The 16,054-nt window shown below is 42.2% G+C and overlaps 1 protein-coding gene across 3 annotated transcripts in view; it reads right to left on the reverse strand.

Moving 5' to 3' along the window:
- Positions 1 to 965: 965 nt before the first annotated feature.
- pex6 (peroxisomal biogenesis factor 6) overlaps positions 966 to 16,054 on the reverse strand; it is a 30,091-nt gene continuing 15,002 nt past the window's right edge. For all 3 annotated transcript variants that reach the window (XM_038714768.1, XM_038714767.1, XM_038714766.1), the window contains exons 12-18: positions 13,572 to 13,777; positions 11,243 to 11,304; positions 9,293 to 9,401; positions 8,979 to 9,095; positions 8,517 to 8,594; positions 8,140 to 8,279; positions 966 to 1,338 (exon numbers count right to left, since the gene is read on the reverse strand). In XM_038714768.1, coding sequence (XP_038570696.1) covers positions 1,202 to 1,338; positions 8,140 to 8,279; positions 8,517 to 8,594; positions 8,979 to 9,095; positions 9,293 to 9,401; positions 11,243 to 11,304; positions 13,572 to 13,777 — 849 coding nt within the window. In that variant the 3' untranslated portion in view covers positions 966 to 1,201. The remainder of the gene's footprint in view (positions 1,339 to 8,139; positions 8,280 to 8,516; positions 8,595 to 8,978; positions 9,096 to 9,292; positions 9,402 to 11,242; positions 11,305 to 13,571; positions 13,778 to 16,054) is intronic.

The raw sequence follows: 16,054 nt of genomic DNA on the forward strand, positions 1-16,054 counted from the left end.
AGAATATAGAATAACCACTTTACTATTAGACTATCAGCGATTTTATTTTGTAAATCTGAGTTTTTTTACTTGTAAATTTACAAGAATTTGTGCATATACTGATACATTTATAAATATTTATTCTTACATTTCTGGGCTTTTTTACTATAAATTTGTAATTGTTTCAAATTTTTTACATTTGTAAATTAATGGCTACCACTTTTTATAAATGAGTTTATTTTACACATTGTTGAAAAAAAGTTTTTGAATATCAATATTTTGTAAATTTGTGTTTTTTAATCGTAAATAATTTTTTTACTATGAAATACGTTACTTTTATCTCGTAAATTTACCACTCTAATCTCAGAATTTGTACATTAGTTTTTACTCGAATTAAATTTTTTTGCTTTATCTTGTTAATTTGCCACTTTAATTGCAGAGAACATCACATTCAGTCAGTTCTTAACTCGTAAAATTGAGTTTTATCGCGTAAATTTATAACTTTAATCTCAGAATTGTTTTTTTACATAAATTTGAGATTTTTTTACTCCTAAATTTACCGCTTTAATCTCAGAATGTCAGGTTTTTTAATTGTAAATTATTTTTAAAAAACTTTTTTAATTTATTTTAAGCACTGCTTAATTGTTGGAGATTCTGGTGTTGAATGTCATGGTTTGCTCAACACAATTTACGCAAAGGTTGACAGATTATGATACTATACTATATGATCCACTGAAATTTTCTATCTTTATACTATAGTTTTATTCACTGCAGTGATTTGTTTACAACATACATCACTGATTCAGTATAATTAACATTGGTTATGGTCATATTAGTAATAAAAGCAGAACAGGTATGTCACCATATTAATCCAGTAATTGTTAACGAGAGTTATTTTTTTTGAAAAGCCACACAAACCTTGTCTGGGGCATGAAGAAACTCTCAACCTTATTGGCTGATCTGACCCTTTTGATGTACTGTCAAAATAACCTCAAATCACACGTTTAATTTAACTTGTGTACATTACATTTCACAATTGTATAACTTCTCCTCTTGTTTACATCATTTACATCATCTACAGTTTATCACAATGTTGATTTCTGGTGGTTGGCACTTTAATTAGACCTTCATCAGTTCTTAAAACATCCCGTAAGGTGTTGAAGAGTGGTCATCATCATGATCATCATCAGCGACTGATTGATGACGATTTTCTACGAAGTTTCTACTTTGCTGTGAGTCTCTGTTGAATGTTTTTGTATCGCAGCAGCTCCTGGTCTGAAACAGACGGCTTGAAGTTTTCTAATGCTGCCGAGAAATCCTCAACGGAGACGAGTACAGGCGAGTCCTCCGAGTCCAGACCTGAGAGAAAGACCGATAAAGTGTGAATGTAGACAGACGAGCCTCGACTGCACATCTGGGCTGAACCAGGTCCACTTATTTTCAATTTACTTGTAAATTTTTTAGTTTTATCCTGTTAATTTACCACTTTACTCTCAGAAAATATAAGAGTTTTTATTTAAAATTGTGTGCTTTAATCCCAGAATATCAGAGATTTTATTTTGTAAATTTGTGAATTTTTTACTCGTAAATTCACCACTCTAACGTCAGAATATAATTTTTTACTCGTAAATTCACCACTCTAACCTCAGAATATAATTTTCTACTCGTAAATTTACCACTCTTACGTCAGAATATAATTTTCTACTCGTAAATTTACCACTCTAACCTCAGAATATAATTTTTTTACTGGTAAATTTACCACTCTAACCTCAGAATATAATTTTCTACTCGTAAATTTACCACTCTTACGTCAGAATATAATTTTCTACTCGTAAATTTACCACTCTAACCTCAGAATATAATTTTTTTACTGGTAAATTCACCACTCTAACCTCAGAATATAATGAATCGACTGGTGGCAGTTTGGGACTGCATGACGTGCTGACGTATTGCGGTAAGCGTGTCGACTCATTTCCGTTTCCGGTGCTTGTGTGTTGGTACCGTGTTGTTGCTCTCGCTAAATAACAGTTACATTTGTTTGATTACAGCGGCCAACTGTTCGCTAAACACTTATTCTTTACAGTAATTTTGCCTAAGCACTCACAGTTCTTTCCATCTTTTAGTGACTGCTGTTCAATCTCATAGTTGTTCTAAAGTTTTGGTAGCTAATGCTGCAGTACTTTAGCTTAGCCGTTAGCGACTTTAGCTTAGCAGCTAGCGATGGCTTCTCCTTCTCCCTCTCTCTCTCCTACTTTCTCCTGCTCGGTGTGTCAGATGTTTAGTTACTCCTCTGCCTCCTTTAGCGGTAATGGTACATGTAATAAGTGTAGTTTATTTATAGACATGGAGGCGAGGCTCAGTGATTTAGAAGTTCGGCTCCGCACCCTGGTAGATCAGTCTTTAGCTACTGTAGCTAGCCAGTCCCCGGTAGTCGGTGCGGAACGGCCTGAGTTAGCCTGTGGTAGCCGTCCTCCGGCATCTCCTGTGCAGCCAGGAAAGGGGGGCTGGGTGACTGTCCGAAGGAGGAATAGTCGTAAGCATTCAAAGTCCACGGGGCATCATCAACCTGTTCACGTTTCTAACAGATTTTCCCCACTCAGCGACACACCCGCTGAGAAACCAACTCTGATCATTGGCAGCTCCATTTTGAGAAACGTGAATTTAGCGAAGCCAGCGGCCATAGTTAAGTGCATCCCTGGGGCCAGAGCGGGCGACATTGAGTCTTATTTGAAACTGCTGGCTAAGGATAAACGTAAATACAGTAAGATTGTTATTCACGTCGGCGGTAATGACTACCTGTTACGCCAATCGGAGGTCACTAAGATTAATGTTGAGTCGGTGTGTACATATGCAAAAACAATGTCGGACACCGTAGTTTTCTCTGGACCCCTGCCAAATCTGACCAGTGATGACATGTATAGCCGCATGTCGTCATTCCGCCGCTGGTTGTCGAGGTGGTGTCCAGCAAACGATGTGGGCTTTGTTGATCATTGGCAGACTTTCTGGGGAAGACCTGGTCTGATCCGGAGAGACGGCATCCATCCCACTTGGGAAGGAGCAGCTCTCATTTCTAGAAATCTGGCCAAGTTTATTAGTGGACCAAATCCATGACAACCCAGAGTTGAGACCAGGAGGCAGAGTCTCAGTTTAACACACTTCTCTGCCCTTCTTTTCAGCAGTTACCCACCCAAACCCTACGCAGAGTCGCAGTCTAACACACTTCTCTGCCCTTCTTTTCAGCAGTTACCCACCCAAAACCCTACGCAGAGTCGCAGTCTAACACACTTCTCTGCTCCTCCATTTCAGGAGTTACTTAGTGAAAACCCTATAGTGACGGTGTCTGTCCCCCGACCATCGAAATTATTTAAAAAGGTAAACAGAAGAGGAGCTGTGCATAAAAACCTTATAAAAATTAAAACCACAAGAGCAATAGTGCAAACAAATAGGAGAGTTAAATGTGGACTCTTAAACATCAGATCTCTCTCTTCTAAAGGTGTACTAGTAAATGAACTAATATCAGATTATGATATTGATTTATTTGGTCTTACTGAAACCTGGCTGGGTGATGGAGAATATGTTAGCCTAAATGAATCCACCCCTCCCAGTCATATTAATACTCACATTCCTCGAGGCACAGGCCGAGGAGGTGGAGTTGCAGCTATCTTCGACTCTAGCCTACTAATCAGCTCTAAACCTAAACCAAACTATAACTCATTTGAAAGTCTTGTTCTTAGTCTTTCGCACCCAAGTTGGAAATCACTGCAACCAATTCTTTTTGTTATAGTGTACCGAGCACCTGGCCCGTACTCTGAATTCTTATCTGAATTTGCAGAGTTTTTGTCAACTTTAGTCCTTAAAACGGACAAAGTTATTATTGTAGGGGATTTTAATATTCATGTGGATGTTGAGAATGACAGCTTCAGTACTGCGTTTATCTCTTTGTTAGATTCCATCGGCTTCTCTCAGAGTGTTCATGAACCGACTCACTGTTTTAACCACACCCTTGACCTTGTTTTGGTGTATGGTATTGAAATTGAACATTTAGTGGTGTTCCCACAGAATCCCTCTTTATCCGACCACTGTTTGATAACTTTTGAGTTTGTATTGCTGAACTACTCGCCATTGGGCAAAAATTTCTATACAAGATGTCTGTCTGATAGTGCTATAGCTAAATTTAAGGATGCGATTCCATCAGCTCTAAATACATTATCTAGTCACAAAGTAACGGAGGACTCCTATGCTAATTTCAGTCCCTCCCAAATCGATCATCTTGTTGATAGTGCTGCAGGCTCGCTGCGAATGACACTCGACTCTGTAGCCCCTCTAAAAAAGAAAACACTAAAACAAAGACGGTTAGCTCCATGGTATAATACTGAAACTCGCAAATTAAAGCAAATATCACGGAAACTTGAGAGGAATTGGCGTTCCACCAAAGTGGAAAATTCTCGTTTAATTTGGCAAGATAGTCTTAAAACTTATAGGAAGGCCCTCCGTAATGCCAGAGCAGCGTACTACTCGTCATTAATAGAGGAAAATAGGAACAACCCCAGGTTTCTTTTCAGCACTGTAGCCAGGCTGACAGAGAGTCACAGCTCTATTGAGCCAAGTATTCCCATAGCTCTCAGTAGTTACGACTTCATGAGCTTCTTTAATGATAAAATTCTAGCTATTAGAGACAAAATTCACCAAGACCTGCCCTCAACTGGCACCGACTTATCTCTAACTCAGGAACCTTAGAAACAGCTGTAGAACCAGATACATGTTTAGACTGTTTTGCTTCCCTCAATCTTTACCAACTAACTTCAATAATTTCTTCATCTAAACCATCAACCTGCCTCTTAGACCCCATCCCGACTAGGCTGCTTAAAGATGTTTTACCCTTAGTCAGCACCTCTATACTAGATATGATCAATCTATCTTTATCAACAGGCTATGTACCACAGTACTTTAAAGTAGCTGTAATTAAACCTCTTCTGAAAAAGCCCAAACTTGATCCGGATGTTTTATCAAACTATAGACCTATATCTAACCTTCCATTTCTCTCTAAGGTTCTGGAGAAAGCAGTTGCTAAACAGCTGTGTGACTTTCTACAGAGCAATAGTTTATTTGAGGATTTTCAGTCAGGATTTAGAGCTCATCATAGCACAGAGACAGCACTGGTGAAAATTACTAATGACCTCCTTATTGCATCAGACAAAGGACTTGTCTCTGTACTGGTTTTATTAGATCTTAGTGCTGCATTTGATACCATTGACCATCAGATCCTATTGCAGAGACTGGAATATTTCATTGGCATTAAAGGAACCGCTCTAAGCTGGTTTAAGTCCTATTTATCAGATCGATTTCAGTTTGTACATGTTAACGATGAGTCCTCCATGCACGCCAAAGTTACTCATGGAGTTCCTCAAGGATCTGTCCTTGGACCAATCCTCTTCACTTTATATATGCTTCCTTTAGGCAATATTATCAGGAAACATTCCATAAGCTTTCATTGTTATGCAGATGATACTCAGTTATATCTATCGATCAAGCCAGATGAAACTCATCAGTTAGCTAAACTTCAAATGTGCCTTCAGGATGTTAAAACCTGGATGAGCTGTAATTTTCTATGTTAAACTCAGATAAAACTGAAGTTATTGTTCTGGGGCCTAAGCACCTCCGTGACGCATTATCTAAAGATATAGTTTCCCTGGATGGCATCGCCTTGGCCTCCAGCACCACTGTGAGGAATCTTGGAGTTATCTTTGATCAGGACATGTCGTTTAAGTCCCACATTAAGCAAATTTCAAGGACCGCCTTTTTTCACCTACGTAATATTGCGAAAATCAGGAACATCCTGTCTAAAAATGATGCAGAAAAACTAGTCCATGCATTTGTTACTTCTAGGCTGGATTACTGCAATTCCTTATTATCAGGCTGCTCGAAAAAGTCCATTAAGACTCTTCAGCTGATCCAGAATGCTGCAGCACGTGTTCTGACAGGAACCAGGAAAAGAGATCACATTTCTCCTGTTTTAGCTTCTTTGCATTGGCTTCCAGTAAAATCCAGAATAGAATTTAAAATCATTCTTCTTACCTACAAAGCTCTTAATGGTCAGGCACCATCTTATCTTAAAGAGCTCATAGTACCTTACTACCCCACCAGAGCACTGCGCTCCCAGAATGCAGGGTTACTTGTGGTTCCTAGAGTCTCCAAAAGTAGACTAGGAGCCAGAGCGTTCAGCTATCAAGCTCCTCTCCTGTGGAACCAGGTTCCAGTTTGGGTTCAGGAGGCAGACACCATCTCCACATTTAAGAGTAGGCTTAAGACTTTCCTCTTTGATAAAGCTTATAGTTAGGGCTGGCTCAGGTAGTCCTGAACCATCCCTTAGTTATGCTGCTATAGGCCTAGACTGCCGGGGGATTTCCCATGATGCACTGAGCTCCTCTCTCCTCTACTTTCTCTCCCTCTGTATGCAACCTTATCCCATTATTGCATGTTACTAACACAACTTCTCCCCTTTCTGGTAGTCTTGTGCTTTCTCGTCCCTCTCCTCTCTCCTCCTATCACTTCCTGCAGGTTTTCTGGCTCTGGAGCTGTGGAGTCTGGATCTGTGGCTGCGGGTCGCCTGCTGCCCCCGTGTTCCTGCTCGACACCCTCTACTGCAACGACTATTGTTGCTAGTCTTATTGTTATTATAATCATTAACATTACGATGGTTACCATTAACACTATTATAAATATCTGTACCATTTTTCATTTAGTTTATAGCAACATTACCTTCACTGTGTGTACCTCTGTGTGTATATTGTGTAGGCTGCCTCCCTCCCCTCTCTCTCTCCTTACATCCCTCTCTCTCTCTCTCTTTCTCTCTCTCTCTCTCTCTCACCCCAACCGGTCGAGGCAGATGGCCGCCCACCCTGAGCCATGGTTCTGCTCGAGGTTTCTGCCTCTTAAAGGAAGTTTTTCCTTGCCTCTGTCTCCTAGTGCTGCTCTTGGTGGGAACTGTTGGGCTTCTGTAAATATCATCACAGAGTACGGTCTAGACCTGCTCTTTTATGAAAAGCGCTGTGAGATAACTGTTGTTGTGATTTGGCGCTATATAAATAAAATTGAATTGAATTGAATTGAATATAATTTTTTACTCGTAAATTTACCACTCTAACATCAGAATATAATTTTTTACTCGTAAATTTACCACTCTAACATCAGAATATAATTTTTTACTCGTAAATTTACCACTCTAACATCAGAATATAATTTTTTACTCGTAAATGTACCACTCTAACGTCAGAATATAATTTTTTACTCGTAAACTTACCACTCAAATTTTTTTCTTGTAAATCTTGCAGGTCCACTACCATCACATCTTTAACCCCACAAATGTTTTCTGTTTCTAGGGTAAAAAACAGCTGTTTTAAAGTTTTTTTTTCCAACAACGTTGCCGTGTTCACAAATCTTATTTCTTATAGAAACGACGGACGTTCAGTTACCACCAATAAAACACTGACCCAAATCTTAAACAAATAACACATTGTGTATGTAAATATTACAGCCCGTTTCTTTATCTCTCCTAAATTAAAAAACATATGACATTAAATAAGGTAAGTCGAGTCAGTTTAGAGACTTTGCTACAATAAAATACTTAAGAAATCATCAAGTTAAACTAACATCATGATTTACTATAATTATGCAACAAGTGTTTTTATCTCTGTGGATTAAAGAATCTGGAAACTGTCCACAGAATAATCTCATGTACTTTGTGGCGTCCGGTCTGATAAAAGCTGACAACACGAAGAGAAGTGACGGCTGAAGATTTAATATGCATTTTCTTATAACATTACTGACGCTAATTATTATTATTATGTCAAGTAGGTGATGACTAATAAAGCAGAATGTTTCAAAAACATTAACTGTGACACGACAGACGTCAACCAAGATCAAATACAAAGTCTAAAAAAGGCCTCATAGATTTAAACCATTATATCTGGCACTTTGATTTAACGGTTTGGTGAGTTTATGAGCGAGTGCGCTGTGTAATAGAGGCACTGTTGGAGCTCTACAGTCGTTTGAACCCTGTTCACCTGTTGCAACAACAAAAATAAGAAGCGTGATCGTCTCTGTAGTTTTTGTGGTTGAAAATTTCAACTTTAAATCCGCTTCTTTTTTGTGTTTTCTCACCGTCGTCGATGAGGGCGATCTTCCTCTTGATGGCGGCCGTCATGGCGTCCGAACAGAGAGCGTACAGGTCGGCGCCGGTCATGTGAGCGGGGCAACGATCCACCACATCATGCAGGTCCACAGCAGAGTCCAGCTGGAACCTGGAGGGATTGAAGGCATCCAGTTTCAGACACAACACCATTAAGACTAATCACACGTGGAGCCCAGTTATTATGTTACTTTTCATTCATTATCTTTGGTCCCAGGATTCAGATCTTGGGTGCATAAATTCTTTTTTAAAAAAACCGAATCATCTCTCAGGACTTCATGAAGTTTTTTTCCTGATCCAGACCAACTGTTCGTGTGCTGTGGTCCGGTAGGGACCGCGCTGTTCTTACTTTCTGAGGATGGCCTGCAGAACCTGCAGCTGAGAGACCCGGTCCTCGTTGATCCCAACATAGACCAGCTTATCAAACCTGGAGGGGACACGAGAGACGCCGACATCATGCGTTTTATTTTAAGACAAAAACCTGACCGGTGTTTATAATGCACGAGTTTCCAGACTTTCAAGGTCAAATTTGATTCAATATGACGGATGATAGATGGGATGCAGTCGGCGTTGCAGTCTTTATATAGTTCTGCTATTTTTAATTTGAACTGCAAGTCTGCATTTCTTATTTTACTCATCTGTACATTTTTAACAATTCTTCATTCTATCTAGTTCAATTTCTGCTTGTTGAATTCTGATGTACAGTAAATGGAAACGAGCAGAAAGAATAAAAGATATCTAAAGACAAGTTGAGCTTCAGGTGAGTCTGAGTCGACAGCGTCACAGCAGACACAGGTGTGCGACCTCTGACCTGCCGGGCCTCAGCAGCGATTGGTCCAGCAGGTCGGGACGGTTTGTGGCTCCGATCACAAAAACGCCGACGGACGAGTGCAGAGTGTCGAGCTCGGCCAGCAGCTGGGACACGACTCTGCACAGGGACATTCAATCAAACTTTATTGAAACACGTTGCAGGGGGCTTCACAATAAAAGACAAAGAAAATACAAAAAGCAACAAAAACACAAGATAATGATCCATAAAAGACGTTTAATAAAGTAATTCAGGATATAAACTACTAAATGATGTGGAAAGCGCGTCATGCAGAGAGTGAGCCGGTAAACACTCACCTGTCCATCACCCCTCCAGAGTCTCCAGTGCGCCCCCTGCTGGGAGCCAGAGAGTCCAGCTCATCGAAGAAGACGACGCAGGGAGCTGCCGAGCGCGCTCTGCAGAACACTGAACACAGCATCAGTCTACAGTCTCACAAACATCTGGTCAATCAAGTCTCTGTGACCATCACAGGTCGTAAAGCGCCGAGCGCTCCGCTCAACTGAGATTTTATTTGCAGACAATACAAGTTGTCTCAAGATAAATAAACTCTCACTCACAAACTAATTAAATTTAATTTGGGCCCAACTCAGTAAACACTTATATTAAATTTATATTGTGTTGTACGTTTAATTGGTTTTTATTGTTTGTTGTGACGTCCTGCTGGGGACTAGGGATCCAACGATTACAGATTTTGTTGGTCAGTAAAAATAATTACGGTTTCACGATTGTTACGCATTAATTAATTTAATAACACTAGTAATGATTATTAATGTAAGAGGAATATTAACTTAATTTATCTCCCAGGGGAAATTATATTAAAGGAGGGGAATAAACTGAATTGCTGTCATCAGCATCACACGTATGTTTTAGTGAAAATGAGAACGTCTCTCTTGCGGTGTTAATAACTGAAATGCAGTTAACTGGAAGTCTTCAGTCCTGAACGTTTATAAGCTCCTGATGTTTTGTTAGTGTTTTACACCAACACAGACAGGAGGAGGCGACAGCTCGATTTAACGTTAAATGTTCAGTGACTGAAGGTCTGCAGTCCATAAAAACTTAAAACCATAAAAGCTCGCCGTGCGCTGAGCTCGCCGTGCGCTGAGCTCGCCGTGCGCTGAGCTCGCCGTGCGCTGAGCTCGCCGTGCGCTGCTTAACGCAGCAACAAACCGCCCGAGCGCGGCACAAGCTATTGAAAATAACGGGCCTCATAGCGCAGCGGTGCTGTCGTCTGAAAGGCAACACCTGCTTTGTTTGTTTACGCTGCACCGGAAGTTCGACTCTCACCTCGACTGTACGCTATTAAACTCCGTTATTATGTATGACCTTTACTTGGGCGCCGCGTGCAAAGCTGGGCGCTGCATCAAGTTTAATGCAGGTATTCGCTCCTTTAGCAGGAACCTTTTAACAGCAAGCTTTTAACTGTGATGTTTTAAAGCAAGATTAATAGTGAAATCCTGTAATCGCTGCGTCCCTGCCGGGGACAACAGATGGGAAATAGACTTTGGGCTAATTCTGGCATATTTACATTGCTGAAACAACATATTACTAAAAACAATGCACTTCGTGAAAAGTTGGTGCATGAAGCTGAACTACAGTAAAAGAAGGAAACAGATTTTTATTTTGAAAGTCTTCAAGCCAGCCATAAACTCCTGTTACATTCTGAGGCTTTTATTTTGAAAACCTAGCCTGCAGCTGGTGTTTTTGTTGTTATTTCAATAGTTTTTTTTAAAGAGAATCTGAAATTCAGTTCATTCTTTTTATGCTTTATCGTTTTATTTGATGTTCAACAAACAAACATGCACAACTACAGGAACAGCGAGTCAAAGGTTTAGCAGGAAGATGAATCATTGTTTTACTGTTCGTCTCAGTTTTCTCTTCCAAAAAGAGTTCACAGATCTCAGATATCAAACTTTTCTGTCTATGTGAGGTAGAATTACTGTTTTTATCAATGCAGTCTGGTGGCTTTGACGAGAGCGATAGAGCTGCTGTTTCTGGTTAAACAAAAAAGATCTCTTTAAAAAAGTCTCTTTGGAGGGATATTTTCATAAGTTTGTAACAACAATCTGAGCCTGTCCGCCGCAAAAAAAAAGCTTGTTTCATGGACGTACTCTGAGCCGTGTTTCGCAATACTACCCTGACTTCCAGGTTGAAGCAAAAACAAAGTTTTTCACTTTGCATTATTACTACTGATAGAAAAGATGAACAAAAGTGTACAAAATAAAACTCAAATCTAGCACAATACAAACCTTCTCTGATGTTCTCTTCACTCTGACCCACGTACATGTTGATGAGCTCCGGACCTTTAACACTGAAACACAAACAGGTTCAAGGAATTTAAAGTCAGCTGCATTAAAGTGGCTTCAGGATCTTTACATGTTCTTACACAGCCCGCAAAAAAATATGCAAATGTAACAGAGAAAAATGCTCTTTCACACACATTTTATTTATCACTTAATGGTTTTATTGAATATTTGTGAATTTTATCTCATTGAGTTATTTATATTTCTCTTCATTTTTGCTAATGATCCCTGTGGAAATGACCCTAGCTGCACGCCATCCCGTCTGAACCTCCTAGGCTTCCGTAGCGCTCTGTCTCATTTTGCACCGCTGAGGGTGGAAAAGTGCCGCTGGGCCAACGTACCGTTTTGTTTGGAAATTGAACCATTTACGTTATAACTTTCAAGGCATATTGTCTGATGTTACGTATCAGTGTTTCTACGGATTTGTTGCATTTAATATTCTCTGGACAGTGTTAATGGCTCTCTGTGAGCACTGTGCACATGATGTGATGTTAAACTAATGTATTTGTGATGTATTTTAAAACATGAAGCTGTCTGCAGTCTCGTTTTCCACCGCTGAGGGACCAGGTAGCTAACAACAACAGCGGACCCAGACGTGTTAACGGAAGCTGCTGAGAAGCGCGCGCAAATTGTAATTTACTAAAAGCAGTTGACTCTGAGCTCCTCCTGCGGGTAAACGGCGTAGCTGTCAGAGCAGAATCCAGAACGACTACGGGGGTTAATCTGTCTGAAAGCTGCAGCGCTGCTCCCCGTCGGCCAGCGGATTGTCACGACACCGCTCGTCTCGTCCTCTCCAAGCAACGCTCTGAAGCCGCCGGTGACGTTTGGACAATCTCACCGCTGATTGGCTTTTGCAACATCGCGTCAAGCGAATTTCTCACCCAAGTTGAAAAATTTGACTCGTGCGAACCAGCGGATGTCGCGACAAACGCCTCTTTCGCGCCGCCCGGAGCGAATTCGCAGGAATTAACACAGCTTAAGAGGAAGCCAGAAGGCCATTAATAAGTGCATTGTGTCTACAGGAGCCTGTAAATTGTGAAAGAGAAGCCATCTCTCTCTCTCTCGTCCTTCACACGCCCTGTGACAACCTGTTGTACTCAGAATGCACCGCCCTTGTGAGGAACGCCGACAACGCCCACCCGCTCTGATTCGCTATGCGCCACAGCGGTATCTTCCCCGTGAATAAAGGAGCGAAAGGGGAAGAGGACAGTGAATTGAGCCTGATTGCGTCGGAGTAAAAAACTATTTTTTCTTGTGAGTAAACGTGTGTAAAACAAGATTTTAATCATCTACACAAGCTTCGGCCTCGTTACTGTTCGTATCATCCCGCATCTACTTACCGGCATAAAGCCAAAACGCCGTAACCAAATGCCCAGACCAGGATCTTTCTGCCAGCGGACCGCCAGAAAGCATTTTCTTTGTTGCCCAGCTGGTTTTTCTTTCTGTGTGTGTGTGTTGCCACTCGAACCTTAATTTTGTGATTAATTGATTTTGCTGGAAGACTGGGATGAATTTATGTTGTTACTTTGAATGAACTGAAAAGACCAACTTTTGTGCTTTTGTGAATCGATTGGAAAGAACCTATTTTGTGTTTTTTCCTTACCAAGAGAATACTGAACGCCGATACTCTGAGAGGACAATTTGAGTTTTCTTAAAAAGCATTTTTGTTTTGCGTGTGTGCATTAAAACTCCTGAGGTGTGGTTTTCATTACACTGTTGGTGTCATTAAACGTGGGGGGGGATTAGCATTAGTATCTTATATGTCAGGAGAAGACCTGACTGGCACATTTAAAAGCTACTAAACAAGCTTTAAGAACTTCCAGTTTGTACTCCGGTAGAAAACAGAACAAAGCTTTCTTTCTTTAGCTGACAGAACAACAGTATCCAGGAGGCTTCCTCCTCTAAACAAACTCAAGGCGACAGCACACAGAGCTGCCGTCTCTTCATTTCCAGCCACAAGGCAGCAACATGAGGACAAAACCAAAATAAATGCATCATGTCCTGCGGATCAGTTCTGACCGTGTTCTAATATTTCAAGTCCTGGTATCAGACACACAACCTGCCTCCAAGGAAGCGGTTTATCAAACGTGGAGTAGAGTTCAATCATATTATTTTAAAAAGGAATTATCCACGTACAGATTCATCTTTTAAGTAGTTCCCTCTGGTTCCTTTAATCCAGCAAACTGCAGTTAGAGACTGATTAGATCTGAACAATCTCAAGATGTTGGGATCTGTTTCCTGCCGTCTGTGTCGAGGAAGGTGAAGGTGTTCCTACCTGAGGAAGGTCATGGAGCACTCAGTAGCCACGGCTTTGGCCAGCAGAGTTTTCCCCGTCCCTGGTGGTCCGTAAAGCAGGACTCCGGTCCGGTTCAGACCCAGAGACAGGAGCTCTGGACGCTGCAGAGGAAGCTGAACAGTGTCCAGGATCTCTTTCTTCACCTGCTGCAGACCTCCAACGTCCTCCCAACGCACATCAGGGATCTGATCACACAGAGAGTTAACCAGCCGCTAGGGCGACGGGTAACCAGCCGCTAGGGCGACGGGTAACCAGCCGCTAGGGTGACGGGTAACCAGCAGTTAGGTTACAGTTAATCAGCAGTTAGGTTACAGTTAATCAGCAGTTAGGTTACGGGTAACCAGCCGCTAGGGTGACGGGTAACCAGCCGCTAGGGTGACGGGTAACCAGCAGTTAGGTTACAGTTAACCAGCCGCTAGGGTGACAGTTAACCAGCCGCTAGGTTACAGTTAACCAGCAGTTAGGTTACAGTTAACCTGCAGCTAGGTTACAGTTAGCTAGGTTACAGTTAACCAGCCGCTAGGGTGACGGGTAACCAGCCACTAGGGTGACGGGTAACCGGCAGTTAGGTTATAGTTAACCAGCCGCTAGGGTGACGGGTAACCAGCCGCTAGGGTGACGGGTAACCGGCAGTTAGGTTACAGTTAACCAGCCGCTAGGGTGACGGGTAACCGGCAGTTAGGTTACAGTTAACCAGCCGCTAGGGTGACGGGTAACCGGCAGTTAGGTTACAGTTAACCAGCCGCTAGGGTGACGGGTAACCGGCAGTTAGGTTACAGTTAACCAGCCGCTAGGGTGACGGGTAACCAGCAGTTAGGTTACAGTTAACCAGCCGCTTGGGTGACGGGTAACCAGCAGTTAGGTTACAGTTAACCTGCAGTTAGGTTACAGTTAACCAGCAGCTAGGTTACAGTTAACCAGCAGCTAGGTGACAGTTAACCAGCAGCTAGGTTACAGTTAACCAGCAGTTAAGTTACAGTTAGCTAGGTTACAGTTAACCAGCCGCTAGGGTGACGGGTAACCGGCAGTTAGGTTACAGTTAACCAGCCGCTAGGGTGACGGGTAACCGGCAGTTAGGTTACAGTTAACCAGCCGCTAGGGTGACGGGTAACCGGCAGTTAGGTTACAGTTAACCAGCCGCTTGGGTGACGGGTAACCGGCAGTTAGGTTACAGTTAACCAGCAGCTAGGTTACAGTTAACCAGCCGCTAGGGTGATGGGTAACCGGCAGTTAGGTTACAGTTAACCAGCCGCTAGGGTGACGGGTAACCGGCAGTTAGGTTACAGTTAACCAGCCGCTAGGGTGACGGGTAACCGGCAGTTAGGTTACAGTTAACCAGCCGCTAGGGTGACGGGTAACCGGCAGTTAGGTTACAGTTAACCAGCCGCTAGGGTGACGGGTAACCGGCAGTTAGGTTACAGTTAACCAGCCGCTTGGGTGACGGGTAACCAGCCGCTAGGGTGACGGGTAACCGGCAGTTAGGTTACAGTTAACCAGCCGCTAGGGTGACGGGTAACCGGCAGTTAGGTTACAGTTAACCAGCCGCTTGGGTGACGGGTAACCAGCCGCTAGGGTGACGGGTAACCAGCAGTTAAATTACAGTTAACCAGCCGTTAGGGTGACGGGTAACCAGCAGTTAGGTTACAGTTAACCAGCCGCTAGGGTGACGGGTAACCTGCAGTTAGGGTGACTGGTAACCAGCAGTTAGGTTACAGTTAACCAGCAGCTAAGTTACAGTTAACCAGCCGCTAAGTTACAGTTAACCAGCAGTTAGGTTACAGTTAACCTGCAGTTAGGTTACAGTTAACCAGCAGTTAGGTTACAGTTAACCAGCAGCTAAGTTACAGTTAACCAGCCGCTAAGTTACAGTTAACCAGCAGTTAGGTTACAGTTAACCTGCAGTTAGGTTACAGTTAACCAGCAGTTAGGTTACAGTTAATCAGCAGCTAAGTTAAAGTTAACCAGCAGCTAAGTTACAGTTAACCAGCAGTTAGGTTACAGTTAACCAGCAACTAAGTTACAGTTAATCAGCCGCTAGGTTACAGTTAACCTGCAGTTAGGTTACAGTTAACCAGCAGTTAGGTTACAGTTAACCTGCAGTTAGGTTACAGTTAACCAGCAGTTAGGTTACAGTTAACCTGCAGTTAGGTTACAGTTAACCAGCAGCTAGGTTACAGTTAACCAGCAGCTAAGTTACAGTTAATCAGCCGCTAGGTTACAGTTAACCAGCCACTAGGGTGACGGGTAACCAGCAGTTAGGTTACAGTTAACCAGCAGTTAGGTTACAGTTAACCTGCAGTTAGGTTACAGTTAACCAGCAGCTAGGTTACAGTTAACCAGCAGCTAAGTTACAGTTAATCAGCAGCTAGGTTACAGTTAACCAGCAGCTAAGTTACAGTTAATCAGCAGCTAGGTTACAGTTAACCAGCAGCTAAGTTACAGTTAATCAGCAGCTAGGTTAC

This window comes from Micropterus salmoides, unplaced genomic scaffold (genome assembly GCF_014851395.1).
Source record: "Micropterus salmoides isolate LMB-PRFRI ecotype aquatic unplaced genomic scaffold, ASM1485139v1 Ms_hic_scaffold_12, whole genome shotgun sequence".
In the NCBI taxonomy this organism is placed as follows: domain Eukaryota; kingdom Metazoa; phylum Chordata; class Actinopteri; order Centrarchiformes; family Centrarchidae; genus Micropterus; species Micropterus salmoides.